A 20,017-nucleotide genomic window follows, 5' to 3' on the forward strand; every position below is an offset into this window, starting at 1 on the left:
TTACCAGTAACAATATGTACCGTAATTATATTTTAAAAATACATTGATACCGTGTACTGTTGTCACTGGTGCCGTTGTCAATATGACATCTACTACAATGGAAATGGATAACAAAAAGAGGCAAAGTAACATTTTTGATTATTTTTTTGTATCCGGGATTTCGAGAAGAAGTTTGCTACGCGTACCTGCTGTTGGCAAGGATGATGAAAATATATTAGATACTGCCTTCAGACCTTCTGTTTTATACCGTTTTCCTACAAACGTCCCGGAAAATTCATGGAATATATCCATCCAAGGTACACTGATGCAATTATGCCATCCTGGAGGAATTTCAGTCAGAATGGGGGAGCCGGAAAATAATGAACCAGTTTATCACTCATTCTTATCAACGAGGGATGACGGGTTTCGAACCTACGGACATGTTTTGACCTATTTTGAAGCAATTACTGATGGAACAGTTATAGAAAAAATCCGAAATAGTATTCAAAATGCAGATGATGCTTCACAGAAGGATAACGAAAAAATATACGCTCAAAAATGTATTTGTCTCAGTAGTAGGCATTCGTACATAAATACGGCTGAAAAACTATTACGGATGTTGTACAAAATATTTGTTACAGAAAAGAGAGAACTAAAAGGCACAAATTTGCCGATTGATAGTTATATTTACAATCTTTTATTTGAAATGCCAATACCATCAATGGGAAATAGTCTTGCACTGAAATGGAACTCAGAAAAGCCAATTATCGTACAGCATCCATCAATCACAGAACTTCCTTTTATAGACATACATTTATCATCGTTATTTAACCTTGTTGGCGGACCCGCTAATGTTTTACGCGTTTTAACAAGCGCTTTTCTGGAACATCAAATTATATTTGTTTCGAAAGACTGCCATCAACTGATGCAAGTTGCTGAAGCAGTAACTTCTCTAATGTTTCCATTCCAGTGGCTGCATGCATATGCTCCTGTGCTACCGTACAAACTTGCCCATAATTTTTTAGATGCCCCTGTTCCTTATATTATGGGTATTCCTCTTGGTTCTTCTGAAGAAAAGTTAAACCGATTGAGTTCTGAGTTTGATCAATGTTTTGTTGATCTCGACAAAGGTGCGGTAGATTGTCCAGAAGATCAGCCGAATTTTCCTAATCAAATTATATTAACCCAACAGTTGAATATGTTTTATAAAAAGCATTTGAAACAGATCGAAAAAATTGATAATGTGAAAGATGATTTGAGTGAGGATGCAGAAATTGTGCCACCAGTTCCTGACAATGAAAAAAGTGTTCAACGTTCTACGTCATCATTACATCGCAGAAACGCTCATAAGAGACCTTCGAAAGTTTACGAAGATGGTCGTGAAATTAATGTTCAGATTTCAGACAAAATCCCAACGACCGAAACTATCGATGCAAATATTGAAGTTGGAAATGAAATTGATCCAGTTGAGGAGTTAAAAAATCTTCATGCTGTCAGTATTTCTCCGATCAAGTTTTCTACTCCTCCACCCTCACCAGTATCAGAGTTAAAAACAATGAAAGCAGATGAGAAAGAAATTCAAGAACAAATTTTCAATATCAAAGTACGAGAAGCTATTTTCGGCAGTTTAGTGTCGTTGTTTTCACAATACGATAAATTTGTCATCCACCCAGATGTCGACGAAAGTGATCTTGGAAAGGGATGGTTTCTTACTCGCGAGTCACAGCAAAATTTCGATAAAGCTTCATTTCTATCAGATCAGCCTGAATGTCACTTAAAATTCTTGTCTGCTTTTCTAGAAACGCAACCATTTGCTACTCTAGTTGACAGCTCAATTTTATCACAATTTGACAATTCTGTGAAAGACCCAAATTTAAGGCTCTTTGACGATAGAATAAAACAGGCGAAAAGCATGCCTCGTCCAGAAAAGGGGGGAAAGGATATTACTCCACAAGTACCTGGGTTAGATTTTCTTCATCGTTCAGTGTCTATTATATCGGCTGGACAAAGCGCGAAATTAAGCATAGAAAAATGGATGAAAAACTCTGAAAATGCGCTGAGAAGAAGATACAATAACTTAAATGGAAGATATCCCAGACTCCGATTGCTACAGAAACCTGATATGGGTATTATAGAAGAAGATGAAACTGAAAAAGAAGAAGTGAAATCAAACGATGTATTTCCTAATATATTATGTCCAGCGTTGCTCCAAGAAAGAATGAAAGATTCTGAGCAAAAAGTGTTTCAATCGTCAACTATTGATCCTGATGCGGAATGGCAGGAACTACAACGCACAAAGAAAAGATTAGCAAGGCAACCAAGTATGTCTGAATTTTCTCCAGAAATGATTGCGCAAACTAACTGGAAATTCCTTGAAAAATTGTTGAAAGACGTGAAAGGAAAAACTAACAAATTGGTTGTGAGAAAAATGGGACAAGAAGCTGTCGCACTAGGACACACAGAATCTAGCATTATGGGCCTCGAGGAAAATACACTCATTGGTAGTTTATGCGACCTTTTAGAAAGAATATGGTGTCATGGATTACATTCTAATCAAAAGACTGGAAAATCGGCGCTTTGGTCACATTTACTAAGATATGAAGAAGATTCTGTAAGGATAATGAGAGTTCCAACACACAACGTTATGAATACAGTTGATGGGGCTCGGCTTACTGGCTTGGGACAACATACTCAGTCAACTGGGAGGTTATCAATGACGCCAGAATCTCCTTTACATCTTTCTCCCCAGTCAGCTAGAAAATTTGCAGACGAGGTCCGATTAGATCGCAGATTTTCTCAGCCGGTCGTGGTTTCTGACAGTCAATATATTTCTCCCATACCAACTGATATTGTTAGTAATATTAAAAGAATAAGACAATTACGTGAAGTCAAAACAAATGTTGGAAAATGCCGAGCATGGATACGACTTTCATTAGAACAGAAGCAACTCCAAGTTCATTTGAAAAAACTTTTATCAAATCGACCTTTGTTGCAAACAATGTACAAGCGATACTCATTGTTGAGATGTGATGATGAGCGTGAACAATTTCTGTACCATCTTTTATCATTAAATGCCGTTGATTTTACTTGCTTTACCAATTCTTTCACCAAAACTACAATCCCTTACCGTGTTTGGATTTTTCCGAAGAAGCAACTAAGTGGAATCTCTCAAACTTCCGCCAATGTGTACATAATGATATCAGGAGAACTTGCATGCACAGGCGTAATTTCTGTTCCTAAAAACTGTCTGGAATTCAGTTTTCAACAGCAAAATCTTGGAGTCCTCACAACGATGATACTTGGACATGATAATGCTGGCATGCTACCAAAATGGCTCGTTGAATATGCTATTGTTCGGAATGAAGTATCTGGGCAAGCATATTATTTACCTTGTGGACGTTGGTTGGGAAGTAGCATCGATGACGGCAGCACACAAAGACTGCTGCTGGCTCATACAATACCTCATGCTAAGGATCTTAATATCTTTATACATGAAGTTTCATCAGGTAAAAATCAGCTCGGCGTCTACCCTGTTGTACAAAAAAACCTTATCGATGACTTGAGAGATTATGTGGGACAAGCTGTCAACGCCGTCGTGAAGCATTTTCATCGCCCATCGCAAGATACGTTATGTCCAGGAGCTCTCACACCACTTTTATGTAAACCAAATGGTCTTATACCGGTTTTAATACAAGTTTTTCAACATGGTTTGAAGAGCGCTGGATTTTTTCGAAAGCAGATTTACGCTTGGGATGTTATTACTACGGCTTGTGATATATTATCAGGAAGGTCTTTAGCTGTAAAACAAGAACAATCACTATACAGATCCACATTAAACAATTTAGGGGATTTCATACGAAACACAAGTCCTCAGCGAAGTATCACTGCACCATCTCAATCCTCTTCGGGGCGTAACTCACCACAATTCAGTGCTCGAGATGAGGAAGGACCTGTTTTTTCAAAAACCGGTCCAGCGGATGTTAAAGCGATCACAAACCGATTACTATTTCTGCATAACATAATCAAAAGCCAACAAGAACGGGGATTAGGTAAAGATGACATGTTTCAAGTCCTCGTTTGTGTTGGATTAAGAGAACGTTGCCTATCAGAATGGCTGAAAAGTATTTCGTCAGTAATTCGACAAGGAACACAACTTTATGAAAGACATGCATTCATGTGCAATTCACAAGCAATTTTAGCGCTTGCATCGGTTTTGACTAATTTATCAGAGTATTCTATAACTTTTGAGCCAATATTATTAAGAGGATTAGATGAATTATTATCAGGTCGTTAGTTCTGTTTGAACTCATTATATCCTGTTACCAAATTCTTGCCAATGCTTTTATAACCAAGTTGAAATTATGTTGTATCCTACATAAAATATTTATTTTAGTGTGCTGTGCAATCTATCGTATTATAACTATTGATTATGTCTTTATTGGAATTACACCTAGTACTTAGTGAGATTGCATATACTGATTGACAAGTTCATCATTGGTGAAATATGAAATTTCTGACTGCGCTACACTGTATGTGGGCATAAAACTAATTTGATCTTTCGATAGTTAGTCCAGCCAGAGCCACTCAGTTTAAAAGTTTCAATTTCGTACATATATTTTCATGGGTATATATTTTGAAATTCAATTTTAGAAGTTTAGAAGGAAAATCAATACCTATACAATTTAACAAATTAATATTTTGAATATAGTATAATTCTAGTTTAGATATTTCAAAACGAATTTTGAATTATTATTTCAATCAGATGTGGCCATGTTTATTTTATATTCCAGACTTCCCAAATCTTGAGCGAGCGGCGTCATTACATCATGTTTGAATATCAAAGTAGGAATATCTTCCAAGCATGGGCCAGTATTACAGTGCACTTATTTTATATACATCACCATTAAATCATGCTCGGTTTGGTATATAAGACAGCTAAGATTATTTTAAATTTGTAAATCTATTTTCTTGCTAGTAAATTCTATATATGGTTCTTTACTGGTAAATCAAGCTTTATATAAACTTATATCTGGAAGTTTGAACTATATTAGGATGCAACGTTTCCTTAGTAATGAATACGTTACTTGCAATAACATTGCCCGACCTTTTACAACATATACAATATCCTGTATTCATCATTTACGAGCATATAAACCTTTTCAAAATAAATCTGATTATTGATCTACTAGCATAACATATTAAGAAATTGTGTTTTATTTCAGCATAATGTTACGAACTTGTGTATACTGTTTCATGTGTGAACTGTAGATAAATAAATAAACCTGTGATTCCGTAATGCACGCTTGACCGATTTTTTTGGTTAAATCAAAGTCCTGAACTAAAATATTTTGACGTAAATTTGAAAAAACAAAAACAATTCTTGTTTGTTTTGGGAGAAGGGATTATTCTTTTATAAATGAATAGCTCAGAGAGGCATTATGATAATAGGAATGCCAAAGATAATTATATTAACAATTATTATATAATTGGATAAAAGTCAGTCGAAATAAAGTCATTTTTCATTAGCTCAACTTGATAACAGGGTAAGGAATTTTTTTGACTCTTTTGACCCGAAAAAATATTTCTGTAATAAAAAAATATGCTACCTGAATTTTAATATTCAATTTTGTTTTGTTTTTCTCGTTTTGCTATATTATACCATAATGTGAATGTTTTTTTTTAACTATTATTCAGCCGAGTAAAAGAGTCAAGGAATGACCAAAACTGTATCAATCCAATATTTCGAATACATTCTCAAATTAGAATTACGGTATTAAATATTGAGTCTTGTATTGAACTGTTTTTCAACCTACCGTATTTGATCACGACCCACTTGGCAAGGCCACATTTTTTTGCAACCTCTGTGAACTGAAATAATACAGCGAAAATAAAAGATAATAATAAAATAGATAATACATTTACTGGAATTGCTTATTTTCACACAAATGATCGAATTTTGGCACTATTTCGGTGATGGTGCGTCTCAGTATCGTTTCCAAATTTGATCGATATTTTGTCTCAACACACCGTAAGTTAGTGTGGGAAAAAAATTTTGTCGCTACCCCCATTGACCCTTTTTGCGACCCACTGTGCGGTCGGGACCCCAAGTTTGAAGAGCCCTATTCTGAAATGAAGTATGTTTAACAGGGAACTCCCATTGTAATATTGTATTCATTTAGAAAATTAAATTTTTAAATTCATAAGCAGTCTGTATAAATATTGTTTTCTGTGCGACCATACCTGAAATTCCATATGTAAAAATGAAAATATCTCAAGTTATTCTTAGAATGAAGAATTGACCAATTCTTATATGTAAATAAACTAAATTTCTTCATTTAATATTGTTCGGTAAAGTCCATTTACTAATGAAGCTTAATCATGGCTAGTGTATCCTCTTCCAGTATTATTAAACTCCTTGTATTATAATATTCATCACCACTGCGATATATTTTCTCTTTCTGACTATTTCATAATGATTTTGATGTTCAGCATTACTTTGTTTTTCTATATAGCTTTTGATTACGTTTTCATGAAGCGTGCCTTGTTACATTTCATTGCCATTTGCTACAATGTTGTAGGAGTTTTCTAGTACACTCCTTTCTTTATTATTTTAGAAGAAAATTGTTTACAGAATGGTGTAAATAATTTAACGTAGTTTAATTTGGATTCAAATTTATGAATATTTGGAAATAAAAATCATAATGGCAGTTTTATTCGTAAACTTTGGAATTTTGTAGAATAAAGTTTTTCGTCAATATTCGAAATTTACAATGATTCCAAACTGTTTGGAAATGGTTGCCTGCACTTTAATAATATTTCTTGTATTTTGTATTGTTGTTCTTATCTTTTCTGTGATGTATACATTTCTTTTGTTTGTGTACTTTTCTAATAGTACTAGTCTTTAATTTGGGCGCTCCTGAAGTAAGCATATCAAGATGGCGGACACCGAAACGTAGTATGTGTACCAGGTTAGGGTTGGGCCATAATTTTAGGTACAAATACTACGGGAATCACTTGGCTAGTCCCCGAACTCGTAATAGAACTAAAATGTGGAAAATTGGAATAAAATTATGGCCTAACCCTAACCTGGTACACATACTACGTTGCGGTATCAGCCATCTTGGTACACATACTTCAGGAGTACCCTAATTTGGCTATTTCTATATGTGTTTCGGCTGGATTTTTATTTCATGCCATTATTGATATCAAGTATGATTTAAGGCTGACAAATTTATCCGGCGGAGAATGGAAACCCTAATTGGGGTTGCTTGGATACTTTATGTTGAACGGTATTTGAAAATCAAAATTGTAATTTTGCCAAATCCCAATATTACAAAATTGGGGAATATTTTGCTGTTGAGTATACTCATTTAAAATTTCCTTAATAAAAATAAATTTCAATAAATTGAAGAAACATGGATTACCCGAATTATTTTATCTAGGCATTCCTAATTCCTATACCCAATGTATTCCAGATTTATTCTTAAATATCATAGATGCCAATACAATTAGGTGAATACTGCAATCAAATAAATCAAAGCAAATTTGACAGTATATGGTTAAAAGTGCATATACCCATCTATTGTTTTAATTGTGATCGTTAATTAATAACATTCTGAAAGTGAGTTACCATATATATATTCATGTTCGAATATTTTTAATTTGACCCACATATTATTCAATTTTGTTCCATGTCTATCCATTCATTACACTTCCTTTTCTTCAAAGTCATAGGTAGCCCGATGTCACCTTGAACATGTTACCTAACAGAATTCTGTTCCTTCATTATATCTGTAATATGATCTGATGTCCTCTCAATCCTAACTATCAATGCTACTATTATTAATCTGAAAGATAGTACTATAGAAAAAAAGGAGCTCTGAGGTGCCATTTCAATAAAAAAGCATTTTGAATGCCTATATTAGGCTGGTAAAATTATTACGATTTTCAATCTTCAACCAATTTTCTGTTAACTTTGCTCTGCAAATATTTCTCTCTTTGTCTCAAGAAAGACAATTCTTAATTTCCGACTTTGTGAGGATGCTTTATTTCGCCAATTTTGATTCTCTATACATACATTACATTTATTAAACAATAATATTCTTGTTTATTTGTGTTTTTGTTAGATTAGCGGGTATCTTAACATACAATAATGGCAAGTCATGACAGCCAACTTAGGCACTTAGTTAGAGGGTACTTAGGAGAAGCCAGGCAATGTTTTATAAGAGAAGATTATGGCAAGTCGTACGCTTTTTATCTGCTTGTTATAAAACTTGCGCCTGTTGTAAAAGCTTCTGTGGAGAAAGAGTTCTGTGAAACGTGGAAACATTGGAGCGCAAAACTTTTTAGTTTAGGGAAATTTAAAGAGCTGATAGAACTCTATCAACAAGGTGATTTTATGTATATAATGATAACTATTTTGTTGAAATTCAGCACTACATTGCATTATATATCAAATTTGCAGTTTTCATCAAAATGCATGATACTGGCTAAAGTGTATCCTCAAGCTTGTGTTCATGACCCAATTTACAGGGTGCCCATAAAGTTCCTTTACAATTTCAATTTTGGTGTGAAGTTAGTTCTCAATATATTTTGACCAGGTTTGTTGTTTTCAATCGGTAATTGTTTAAGTATTTTTATTCCATTTAATACACATTCGAGGGCCAAAACAGTATATGGTATCGATAAATTCCCTTTGCAATTTTAAAATAATTGGAGATTTTTTAGACACACTCTGTACTACTACAGGGAGTTGAATTACATTCATATATCAGCTACATTCCTATATCTGAAATGTTCATTTACCCTTTCAATGAATGCGATTGGTAAGGAGGAGTTTGTTATCATCATATAATTTTTCTACTCTATATTTAATTGTTTCAGATGCATGGATTTGATCTCTTGCATCATAATAGTGATACCTAAAAAGTTGAATATTGAATATTTTTTTAACCCAGAATGTTTATCATGCATACCAATTTGAAACAAAAATTTGAAAATATTACTTGTATGTTTAATTTTTTTAGGATGTGACGCATTTTACGAGTGTGAGAATCTTCATCTGTTGATGGCTGAATTATTTTTTAGAATGGAACAGAAGTTGCCTGCTCATAGCACTTACAAACGGTATTGTAATGGTATTTGTCAATGTCTCTTTCCCAGATTCATCTTATAATTTTTTTTTCATCTCTTTTTTATTTTTTTTCCATGACTTCTATACTTTTTTTGCATATAATAAAGTAGCATTCTATGTAACTATTTAAAACAACTATGAAAATGAATTTAAATTATTGAATTTAACTTCGGACATTCTAAATTTTAATTTCAATAACTTATTGAGCCATGTCTTGCTGCTCGACAGCGACCCTTTTTATTTGCTTGCTTCCTGTTGCACAACATAATTTAAAATCTTTAAACAAATGGATTTAGAGCTCTTCAAATGAACTCTTCGAATATGGCAACCCTGGAATGCATTGATAACTTGTGTAGAGAAATGATTGATAATTGGACTTATCCTATGTTGAATGACAAGGAAAGAAATTTCAAATTCCATGAAGCGATTCGAGATAAAATATTAAAAATGAAGGAACAGGGAAAGGAGGTTCATGTTATAGACATTGGATCTGGCACAGGGATTATGAGGTAAGAGTTTAAATTAGTGTAAAAGAAAAATCAAAATTTGGATTTTCTGATCTCCTAGTACAGGAGTGTGCAATCTTTAATTAATACAGGAGGACCAGATACAAATAACTGTATGAAACCACAACCATCTTTATTTGACATAGGCTTTCTAGTGATTGCAGCATTCGCTGGCACGAAGAACCATTGTAGCGTCATAGGAATAGATACCATTCAAAATTGGCACTAATCCGCGCGCCGCACAATATTTTTCTCACCGGCCGCATTTGGCCCGAGGGCTGTTGGTTGCACACCCCTGTCTTAGGACATCAGAGTCAAAGTGTGGGACATTTAAGACATTGATCAGAAGAGTTGTTTTTTAGGTACCGGTACACGTTTTATCAATATATTGGAATGCATTAAAACGCATTGAAAATAATTACTATTGTTTCTCATGGCAGAAAAAGTTTCGATAGTTACCAATCTCAAACGAATCACTACCTAGGTTACATTCATTCTCATTTCTAATATCTTTACTATGTTTTACGTAATCATATTGCCACAATTATTACACCATTCTTATGACAGTATGTTTGCAGCAAAACATGGTGCCACGACTGTTACTGCCTGTGAAATGTCACCAACTATGAGTAATCTTGGCAAAGAAATAATAGAAGGCAATGGATTTAAAGATCAAATTGTTTCATTAAATTGTTTATCGACAGATATTCACTTACAGGAAAATGGTTTGTGTATTTATTTCTGTAATGTATCTAAATCTGTTTCTGTGTTGTATGTTAATTCTGCTTATTGTTCTCGATGAGCAGTACATTTGTAGTTCATTTGTTTTTTCCAAATACAGTATCTGAAGCAAATTTATACCCATGCCTAATATGGACTTGTTACTGGACAAGACTTATGATTAAGCTGTCTTATCAGCCTTACTCTTCCCGGGATGAATATGAAAATTACATCTCATTGTTGAAGATATTTCAGATCCGTATTTATTGCAACATTGCTAAATGGTTAACTTAAATGTCAGTATTCTGGTTAACTGTTAGTCTGTTACCATACCCATCCTGAACTTGTAACCCAGCGGTTCTTAACCAGGGATCCTTGGTCCCCCAAGTGGGCCTCGTAGCAGTTGGAAGGGGGCCACAATACCAGGCACCAAATTGATTTTGATGCAATTTCATTTGCAATCTTTTCCCTGTACCAGAAAATCCCCGTGCTTCCTATTTTCATTGTTTCATAAGGTTATTTCACAGGTGGTTTTCACTTTGTTGAGCATGAATTGTTTGAACATAATGGGATTTGGAATCTACCAATCAAAATAACACTTTAATAAATACCACTGGAATGATAAACATTGGGGACATGAGTGCAAGAAGCCTCCGAATGGGGGCCACGAGCCATAAAAGGTTGAGAACCACTGTAATGTAACTTGACAAGAGACTATGATATTTTAATATGGATAAGCTGTCTTATCAGCCTTCCCCAACATAAATATGAAAATTCTAAACTTATTGTTTAATTAACCATCGGCAGTAATTAGAGGCAAAATTATATACAATTTTTTATGTAATAAACTTCTATACACATTCAGATGGATCTAATATTCTACCTCACAAAGCATCTGTTGTGATAAGTGAAACACTTGATGCTGGAGTATTTGGTGAAGGAATTATAAAAACGATCGACCATGCATGGAAAAAACTTTTATTTCCGCCAGAAGAAGGTGGATCTGTGATTCCATCAAAAGTTATTGTCAATGTGATTTGTGTAGAAAGTGAAGATATACATCAGAAACACTGGTAGATATTTTACAAACATTTTTTTGGTTGATGTTACTTCAACTTTGTGCATTAAAGATATTGTCACGTCGAAATTCACTATGGGCATGGCAAAGACTTTTTAAAGGAAAGGACAGTGAATTTTACGATTTACCAACTACGAAGCATAACCTAATATAAATCCATGCTATATAATAGTGGTTGGGCTGGGCTGATGGCTCGCGAGCCATATATGGCTCCCTGAAAAATCTGATATTCCACGGCTAAGCTTACTCTTGTTATCAGATTTCAAACTATATACAGTAGTATGGCCAAATTTGGAAGAATATTTGCCAATACGTTTGAGAACACATGCTCTGCGCCCGTCTATGTTATTATGGTAAGAGAATTACCAGACAGGCATTGTGACAAAACCAGGGGATTCCTGGAACATATTTTGTGATGCACCAAGCGATAAAGTTGCGGGGCAAAAGAGGAAACCTTCTGTCCGTTTGTACTGTTTATTTGTAATATTTGGATTATTTAAAGCACTACGGATATGCCTATTAGAAAGAAACTATTCGTAAGTGAATTTCAACATGTGTTGCATGTGAGCATTCGTCCAATGCCCTTAGCGACAACAAGCAGCATCAGAAGTCACATTAAAAATATATTGAGACATTTTATGTGTTGAATTTTGGGTATAAAATTAAGACATGATCAGGGAAAGAAAAATGCTGTATGGCTCGCACGGAAATGCAATTGAAAATATGTACCTTTTATGGCAAAAAGGTTCCAGACCCCTGCTATATAACCTACTATTGTACTAAGATACCACCATGATATCCTATTATTCCCCACATGTATGGCCGAGATAAAACAAGACTATTCTGGATGCAATGCAGCTATTCTCTGCAATGAATTTTCAATTCATACCAATTAGCAATAGAGTGGTGATTTTGGTCAATTCGTGATTATCATTGCACTCATAAAAGAACATAAATTATGGTAAAATTTTAGTCTCTGTAATTGAAATACATATGAATATACTTTTGCATTTTTATTCGACATTGGCCTCGAATGTGTATCCTAACGACTCTCATCAACCCTTTCCTATTCATTGTGATGATTAATCATTATTACTCATCTGATTAAAATGTTATTCATTGGTTTGTTCAAAAATTTTAGTTTCCCAACTAAAACTCGCTCCGGCAACAAAATCATGATTTTATGCGATTGCAGTAAAATTCCTCTTCGAAATATAATGAATAAATTTTAGATCTAAAACCTATAAGCATGTATATAATTTCTATCACAAGCTATTTTCTTCAATTTTCAGTGGTGACACTACATTCGAATTCACACCAAATACTGAAGAATCAAATAATATATTGCTGACGAGTAAAGTTGGTGTTGGATTGCAACCTGACAATGAGGAAATGCTTGGACCTAATTTTTTTGTATGTTTTACATTAGTTTCTTATTTGCTCCCTTTTTAATGGCGTAAAAAGGGAAACTAATGTAATCTGATGACTAATTACGCACAAGAGCAAAAGAGTTTAAAAAAGGTTTTCTTCCAGGCATTACCAAACCATCTCTTTCACTAAAAATGTCTGGTTTCTTCAACATTAAAGGACTTTTTGGAGTTCTAGCTATCTAGTGTTCAGGAGGCTTTGCTCAAGTCTCTATTTGAAAGACTCAAGACTTGGATGATCCATATGTCAATTTGACTCGCTGCTCTGGATTCAAGGACTTCTACTCAATGCTGGTACATAATACTGTTCATCACATAAACTCGCTCTGCCAAAATGCTATACCAGATGTATAATTTTCTGTCTCAAACTTGTCAAATTTCAAATATGATTCTATCAACATCTTTGTTTTCAGAGTGATGGCTCACAACCTGAACCTTACACCTCAGAACGAATATCCAGAATCAAACACAAACTGCTTTCCAATTATCATACGATACAAGAAGTCAATTTCAATGATCCACAACAGATTTCCTCCATAGCAGAAAGAAAACCAACGACAATAAATATCCAACTACCAATTACTGCAGATGGTTTTCTTGATGCTGTAGTTTTGTGCTTTGATCTTGCAGTGGATGACAACCAAGTGCCAAAATATGTAATCACAACAAGTAAGTTTTGTGGGCAGGATCGCCCAGTGCATAGGTTCTCGAACTGTGGCAACAAGGCGATTGATTATTCAGATATGAAATTATCTATAGGTTCCAAGTAATTTCAACTTACTCAGGAACATCAAACGATGAATAACAACGTGTTTTTTTTTGATTCCATAAATTCACTGTGGGTTTCATGAATAATAGCCAACCTTTTCACGGGCTCCATAACACTGAAAGCTTGAGGCGCTTGACCTAGTGGTTGTATGTTGGAATTGCGTGAAAATAGTATGAAAGACATGAACCAATTTAAAGGATTAGCAGACAATATATTTCTAAATAAATTTGCTTTGTCTTTCAGAGATTGATTCAGGATGTTGTTGGGAACAGGCTGTGTATCCAATTCGTCATATTGACGCATCAACAAATAAAATAAACTTCACAAGATTACATGTAAAAAAATCTGACATCGTTGAACTGAACCTCACTCAACACCACAACAAAATTGTACTGGAAAATTGCATTCATCAAGATACTTCAATGAAGAAAAAAGTTTTACCGCAAAATTTAATGACAGATAATTTTTTTCAAAACTTGACCGTATTTTCTCTTCAAGAAGACAAAGTAGTTTTGTTTAATGATAGAAAATTCACACAATCATGTAAAAAAGCGATTTTGAGATTTATGGAAACAACAAATTCCACTTCGAAAACACTAAATGGAAATATGTGTGACCATAATGGTGCCAGCATACAACCAAATGGAATATTAAATAACATGGAAGAGCTACCTGATGAAAACTCTGGCTATACATCACAAGACACATTTATATCAGTCTTAGATATGACAAGTCCATTCTCAAGATTGCCTTTAGAGCTTACACAGTGCCACAAACGTGTATCCATACACAAAGGTCTTTCTATTGGCACTAATACTGAGCAAAAATTCGCAACACATTTGGGTTTGAAATATGTCATTTGTAATGGAAACTTGAATGAAAAATATGATGCTTTATTTGTTGATATTGTGGAACAAAGTGGACTTTTACACCAAGAAGCATTTAACAATATCGCTCATGCCAGGTTTGTGTCATTTTTCAATCACAGTGTTTAAATTTGATAGGGTATGACTAATTGCAAGAAAAATGTTTGTTTAAAAGTCGATGAGTTTGAATTTGGAAATGTAATATAAACTCAAACTCATTTTTCAAATGAATCTATTTGTTTTGGACTGAGAAATAGTTAATAAATCTTAGAATAATTGGTTGCTAATGCCACATCTGACTTAGACTCTTAGCCGTGGCTGTCATGTAATAAAGTCTTCCATTCTTTCTTCGGGGCTCCCAAAGTATGCGAACCAAGATGGCGGACATCAAATGTAATATATGTACTAGGTTAGGGTTAGGTCATAATTTTAGCTATAAATACTACGGGAGGCTCTTGGCTAGTCTTCGAACTGATAATAGGACTAAAATAAGGAAAATCGGAAAAAAATTATCGCCTAACCCTAACCTGTTACCCATGTTACGTTCCGATGTCCGCCATCTTGGTTCGCATACTTCGGGAGCACCCTTTCTTCTACCCATGCATGAATAACAAGCCATATAGCTACCCAACTGAGTCTTAACTTTATCGTAACTTATTTGAGATATTGACACATTTGCTCCTAACAGGAAAAGTGTATTTGATGGGAATAAGTAATACAATTTGCACAGACGTCAATATAGTAGTCAGTGCAAACCATTAGCCAACTAAAAGAAGCTATTTTGTTTAGAACTTTACTTCATCCAAATGGGAAAATATTTCCAACAAGAGTTAGACTGATGGGAATGGTTTTCGAATCAGAAGAACTTTTGCAGCGATGTTCTGTGCCAAATATTGACCAAACTATAGGGGTTGAAATTGGGAACTATCTGCAAGAATATCAGGTAACGAGAGCGTTATTTATATCTTGATAGTTGTAACCATATCACTCTGAGAAATTATTTGAACTGGTCAATAACAAACCATTGCTGTTCTCAAGTTTAGTTGGACTGTTTCTTATTTTAGAAGGCCTCGATGGATGACACATCAGTAACACATTGCATGCCTCTGATTAACCTTCACATGTTCAAATGCTACACAGGGCATATAATTGAGTGCGAGAGAATTGCTGCTCCTCATCATTGTAGGGTGCCATGGCTTCCTCCACCATCAACCGAAGAATTTGAAACAATTAACTGGCCAAATATTCCTATATTGATTACGGACTCTTTTGCCACATTGTTGCGCTGCTTTATCGGTTTTCCTCCCCAGGAAAGATACGAAAATCTTCTTTAATGTTCCGCGATACAGACATCCCTAGTTTGTGTCTGATAGGCACATAAAAGTATTCCTCCATCCACTTAATGCAATTTTTGATTATCCAAGGTGAGAAGAAAGCAATTGCTGAAATGATGCACACACAGCTTGCTGCCAACAAAACAGTTATCACAAATTACAAAACTTGCAAGTTAAATTCCTCATTTTTACTTCCAGGCAACTACACTTTCGCATATCAATATGAACAAAACCAGATTTACTGCATTGTCTGAATGTGTCGATTGCATGGCTATTGATTTAAATAATACTGACATCTCATCCATTTGCGATTGTGAAACAAAAACTGATGTTAAAATTACCCATAGTGGATTTGCTCATGGAATATTCATATGGTCGATATTGGAGGTATGTCAAGTTTGCAAATTTTAATATTTGTGAAGAAATTGAGATTATTTTAATGCTACATCCTATTACTAATTCTAGAAGTTATACAACTTTTAAGTGAGTTTTTGTGGTGTTGTCTTGTCAGTCCGTTTACAAGTAGCCTATATAATAACATGGACAATGCCAGAATTCAATTCTTTTTTCCCTATACGCCTATTCACCATTTTTGCTCAGATTCTTTCCTTTTAAATTTGACCACCAAACCAATTTTGAAATACAACACTACATAGCTTTAGTTGTTTTGTAAGTGCGTAAAGCAAAATTCTAACTAGGGGTTTGATAGATTCCGTCAAATCCCCGTCATACATTGGTACCTATAATGAATATTTTACTTCAGCTTGATGAATGTACAACCTTTGACACGTCCAATTCGTGGCAACAGTGTGCGATCATGTTTGGGAAGAACTCTATAGATGTTGCTGCAGGAGACTGCTTAACACTAGAAATGAAACGCAATCTCAGTTATTTTACTTTTAATATATTGGATAAAACATAATAAAATTTCCAATGTCTTATGGGTGAAGCTAGGTAGCATCTGATTCTTTTTTAACAAGAGAGTGGGTAAGCAGTCTTCGAGGCTTCACCTGACCACTAATGCGCCACAAGGTCCGCATTTTATTAATTTTGATGACTTGATTGCAGCCAGAGTGATCAACAATCAACATGTACACTTCAAGTCCTCAATATTCAGAAGGTGACAGGCAGAGACTACCGGTACTTAAAATTTGCCATCTGACATAGATAAACATTGCAATGGTTTCAATAAATTTCCTTGCCGAACCAGCCATTTTAGAATGTATTCAATCAATCAGGTTTTTGGGCCATCATGATTGGATTGCATAAGCATGTATTTCTTTGAAGCAAAGATTTACTTCTTCTTGAGGCAATACCAGAGCAGTTGTGGCATACACAGTGGCACATGAGCAACTTTATTAGCTCCGTATTTCTTGAGTAATACTGTAAGTCAATGATATCAGAATCTTGAGTTCAGTCCACTGATGTTTGCTTCAACCTTCGGCTTCCTAGTAGTGTAGATTTTTGCGGTGGTTGTGTCAGTCTACTGCACACATATGTGAATGGTTCGACCACACTGGTTCTATTCGTCATTGTTGAATTGTAGATTTTCACTATATAGGAAAAAGACGACATTTAGTCAATAATTTGACACAAATTATTTTCAAATCTATGTGAAATTCACCTTTCTCCTTTGCCGCCCATTTTTGCACCATCATTGCATCGACTTGTCTTTGTTTGTGTAAATCTGTTTTGTTACCGACAACGACGATAACAACCTAAGGAATGGCAAAAAAGGTATAAATGAATAGATTACTTCAGGCCAGGGTTTCTGTAACTGGGCCCTCGGCCACTCTAGAGGGCCACAAGCAAACACCTACAACCATTGAAGTAAATTTGGCTGCAATTCGCACGTAAAATAAATACCCTAATGGAAACTTATTACAAGGAAAACTGCATATTTTTGTTGAAAAGCAGGGAACCGCTGTCACAGAAGTTTGAGAATCACAGCCCAAGACCAATTCCCCTCATAAACACTGATTATCAAAAAGACCAGCATGAGAATATTAATATATTTTACCTCTTTCTTTTCTCTTGTTCTGTCAATCTCTCTTTTAATTGCTTCAATACATCTGAAGGATTCTCTGTCAGAGATGCTATAAACGAGAACGAAGCCCTGTAATAAATATACTATATTAGTTTCTGAACAATATAAAATTTGAAGAAAAAAACCTTTCATATTGCATTGTACAGGCTGATAGAGTTTTATTACTCCTGACTGCCATTTTGAATCAATGGATATATTGTGATCCAGTGTAGCATATATCAGACAAAGTCATACCTCACCAAAATGAAGATAATGTTTTCCAGAAGTGCTTGGATTCAGCCAGTCCTGTAGTGAGAATACAATTATAATATCATTGAACTTTTTGAAAGCAGAATATATAGCGTTACATGAATGAATACTAAAGAGAACCGGCAGCCCAAATAGTATGGGTGGATAAGCAATTAAGCATATCCGTAAAATGTTGAATAAAATATATTTGGTTCTTTCATTACTCACGTAGGCATGTAAAATTAAATAGACAATATCATACAGAAAAAGATTCTGGAGATTCCAAATGCTGTAGCTCTATGCTTATTTTTGTGTGGCCTCACTTGGAATTGAAGGAAATAGCCCATAATTTGAGTCTCTAAGGATTAACCTAAGAAGCTGAAGAACTATTTACAACCTCAATACTGTCAAACTTCAACTCACATTTCCAGATGTATCTTGAATACGAACTTGTTCTTTGACTCCGCGATCTGTCTCTATTTGAGCAAGATAACAATCTTCTCTTGTGTGCATGATATCCTGAAATATAAAATAATTTAGGTTTGAATTTTTGCACTTTAATGAAAATTCCAACTTGCTGGTTCAGTGGTCAAATCCTTGTAGATAGATTCGCCCAAGACTGTGCAATACAGCGATATCGACAAAATTGCATTTATCATAAAATCTGAATTTACTAGAGCAAACTGGTAGTTAGGACTTGAATTAAGACTGTAAGTTACTCTTGAACTTTCGGGTCAAGGCTTAGAATCAGAAAAATTGCTAGACTTCGGTAAAGGATAGGATTTAACGTTACATATTTATCCCGGGGGAGAGGAAAGCCGATAGGACGGCTTAATCATGTGGCGAACCACGGCCTCTCGTCTGGTAACCAGGTCGGGTATGGGATTAGTTAGACAGTTATTTGTTTTCGGAAGCATGGACTTGATGGTGGAGCACCAGCGATTACGTGAACCACCCTACGGCGACGAGGAGTCCAGCAATCCTCTCTCACATGATCATCCCCGCATGGGATTCGAACCTGCGATCCCACGAAGGGTAATCAGACATACGGTGGCGAGCGTATTCCTAATGATTAGCACGATGCGCCACACCGCAGAGCATGAATACTGAAATAAACCAAATTGCTGCAGAATAACTTGGTGCCATTGATATTTGACATCAGAATCCATTGACAGATTGACAAGCAATCTTAGTCAAATGACAGAATGAAATGCCTTATTCTGGTTTTCTATTATCGTACCTACCAGATCATGACTTTTTCTAATTTTTATAAATGTTCATCATTTTACCTTGCTGGCATATTCCCCATATATCGCATTCTCTAAAATTGTAGTTTTTCCAACTCCCGGTGCACCACACACTACTAGTTTGCAAGTTTTAACCATCGTTAGATTGTCGAAAGCGACGAAAGATAGAATAGTAGTAACGCTGAGACGGTATAGGCCTAATACGAATTACACTATTAAAAGAAATTGTTTTCTTCTATACAAGATTGCGGATATTTAAACCACTAGGTGGCGCGAAGCTATTTTATTTCGACCAGATTACTTTTACCAGATTTCGTGTTTTGCTGCTAGCTTCACAGAGGTTCTACTTTCCTTTTATTCATTTAGTCCCGTTTAATTGTATCGTACTCTTTATTTTATCTGCACCGAAATCAATGAATACAATTAAATGGTATCCCGAAACTACTCGTGTTCATAAATCCAGTTTAGCAATTTTTTTTTTAAGTTAGACTACCGGTATGGTTTTTCGCTGAACTGAAACTACCTACGTTAATCAGTAATTTGGTGCTTGGCCTGACTGAAGAACCAGCTCACAAATGCACAAAGACAAAATATTGTACCGTACGTTACAGAAATGAAGCCAGCCATGCATATTGCAGTATTGATGTAGCCTACAGATGTAAGGTGTTGTAATTTAAAATCTG

General features: G+C 35.0%; 3 protein-coding genes across 3 annotated transcripts; 2 read left to right on the top strand and 1 right to left on the bottom strand.

The window, feature by feature from the left end:
* Positions 1-82: 82 nt before the first annotated feature.
* LOC120330334 (DENN domain-containing protein 5B-like) lies at positions 83-8,106 on the top strand. The gene has a single exon (XM_039397235.2). It carries the CDS (start codon positions 83-85, stop codon positions 4,271-4,273), a length of 4,191 nt encoding a protein of 1,396 aa, XP_039253169.2. The 3' UTR covers positions 4,274-8,106.
* LOC120330335 (protein arginine N-methyltransferase 9-like) lies at positions 8,107-16,742 on the top strand. The gene is made up of 11 exons (XM_039397237.2): positions 8,107-8,369; positions 9,006-9,105; positions 9,409-9,621; positions 10,186-10,343; positions 11,204-11,411; positions 12,709-12,829; positions 13,257-13,512; positions 13,856-14,576; positions 15,268-15,421; positions 16,011-16,199; positions 16,576-16,742. Exons 1-11 carry the CDS (start codon positions 8,132-8,134, stop codon positions 16,732-16,734), a joined length of 2,517 nt encoding a protein of 838 aa, XP_039253171.2. The 5' UTR covers positions 8,107-8,131; the 3' UTR covers positions 16,735-16,742.
* A 274-nt stretch (positions 16,743-17,016) lies between these two features.
* Positions 17,017-19,535, bottom strand: LOC120330336 (NF-kappa-B inhibitor-interacting Ras-like protein 2). The gene is made up of 6 exons (XM_039397238.2): positions 19,377-19,535; positions 18,511-18,606; positions 18,094-18,144; positions 17,833-17,928; positions 17,437-17,530; positions 17,017-17,365 (listed from the first exon to the last, which is right to left on the bottom strand). Exons 1-6 carry the CDS (start codon positions 19,470-19,472, stop codon positions 17,226-17,228), a joined length of 573 nt encoding a protein of 190 aa, XP_039253172.1. The 5' UTR covers positions 19,473-19,535; the 3' UTR covers positions 17,017-17,225.
* Between the last annotated feature and the right edge of the window lie 482 nt (positions 19,536-20,017).

Source organism: Styela clava, chromosome 12 (assembly GCF_964204865.1).
Source record: "Styela clava chromosome 12, kaStyClav1.hap1.2, whole genome shotgun sequence".
NCBI lineage: Eukaryota > Metazoa > Chordata > Ascidiacea > Stolidobranchia > Styelidae > Styela > Styela clava.